A 318-nucleotide genomic window follows, 5' to 3' on the forward strand; every position below is an offset into this window, starting at 1 on the left:
ACCGAAGGCTGAAGGAGAGGAACTCTACGAGAAACAACATAACGTTTCTTTTATTGCTATGTATAACCCCTCGGAGAAAGCCACGGCTGACTGCCGAATAGTCACCTGCACTCAAACGGCAGCTTCCGGCAAAATAGTATTCAGTTCACGGACCAGTGCGGGTGAAAAGAAAGGCTATGCTCTACTGTGCATGACCACGCCTGAAGCACTTAAAGACGCCGAAGCTCCCTTCACGTAAGTTGGCAAACATTTCCTGCACAGCGATAGCTGTCTACAGGGCTGCGTCTGTCGATGCGAATTCACGGTTTTGAGTTATTC

At 49.1% G+C, this 318-nt stretch overlaps 1 protein-coding gene across 1 annotated transcript in view; it reads left to right on the forward strand.

Moving 5' to 3' along the window:
* The window catches only part of EMH_0017740 (SAG family member), a gene marked incomplete at both ends in the record, with an annotated part of 2,663 nt that overhangs the window by 1,255 nt on the left and 1,090 nt on the right, over nt 1-318 (forward strand). The window contains one exon of the mRNA XM_013500988.1: nt 1-234. Coding sequence (XP_013356442.1) covers nt 1-234 — 234 coding nt within the window. The remainder of the gene's footprint in view (nt 235-318) is intronic.

The sequence above is a fragment of the Eimeria mitis genome, genomic scaffold (assembly GCF_000499745.2).
Source record: "Eimeria mitis Houghton genomic scaffold, Emh_scaff613, whole genome shotgun sequence".
Classification (NCBI taxonomy): Eukaryota; Apicomplexa; class Conoidasida; order Eucoccidiorida; family Eimeriidae; genus Eimeria; species Eimeria mitis.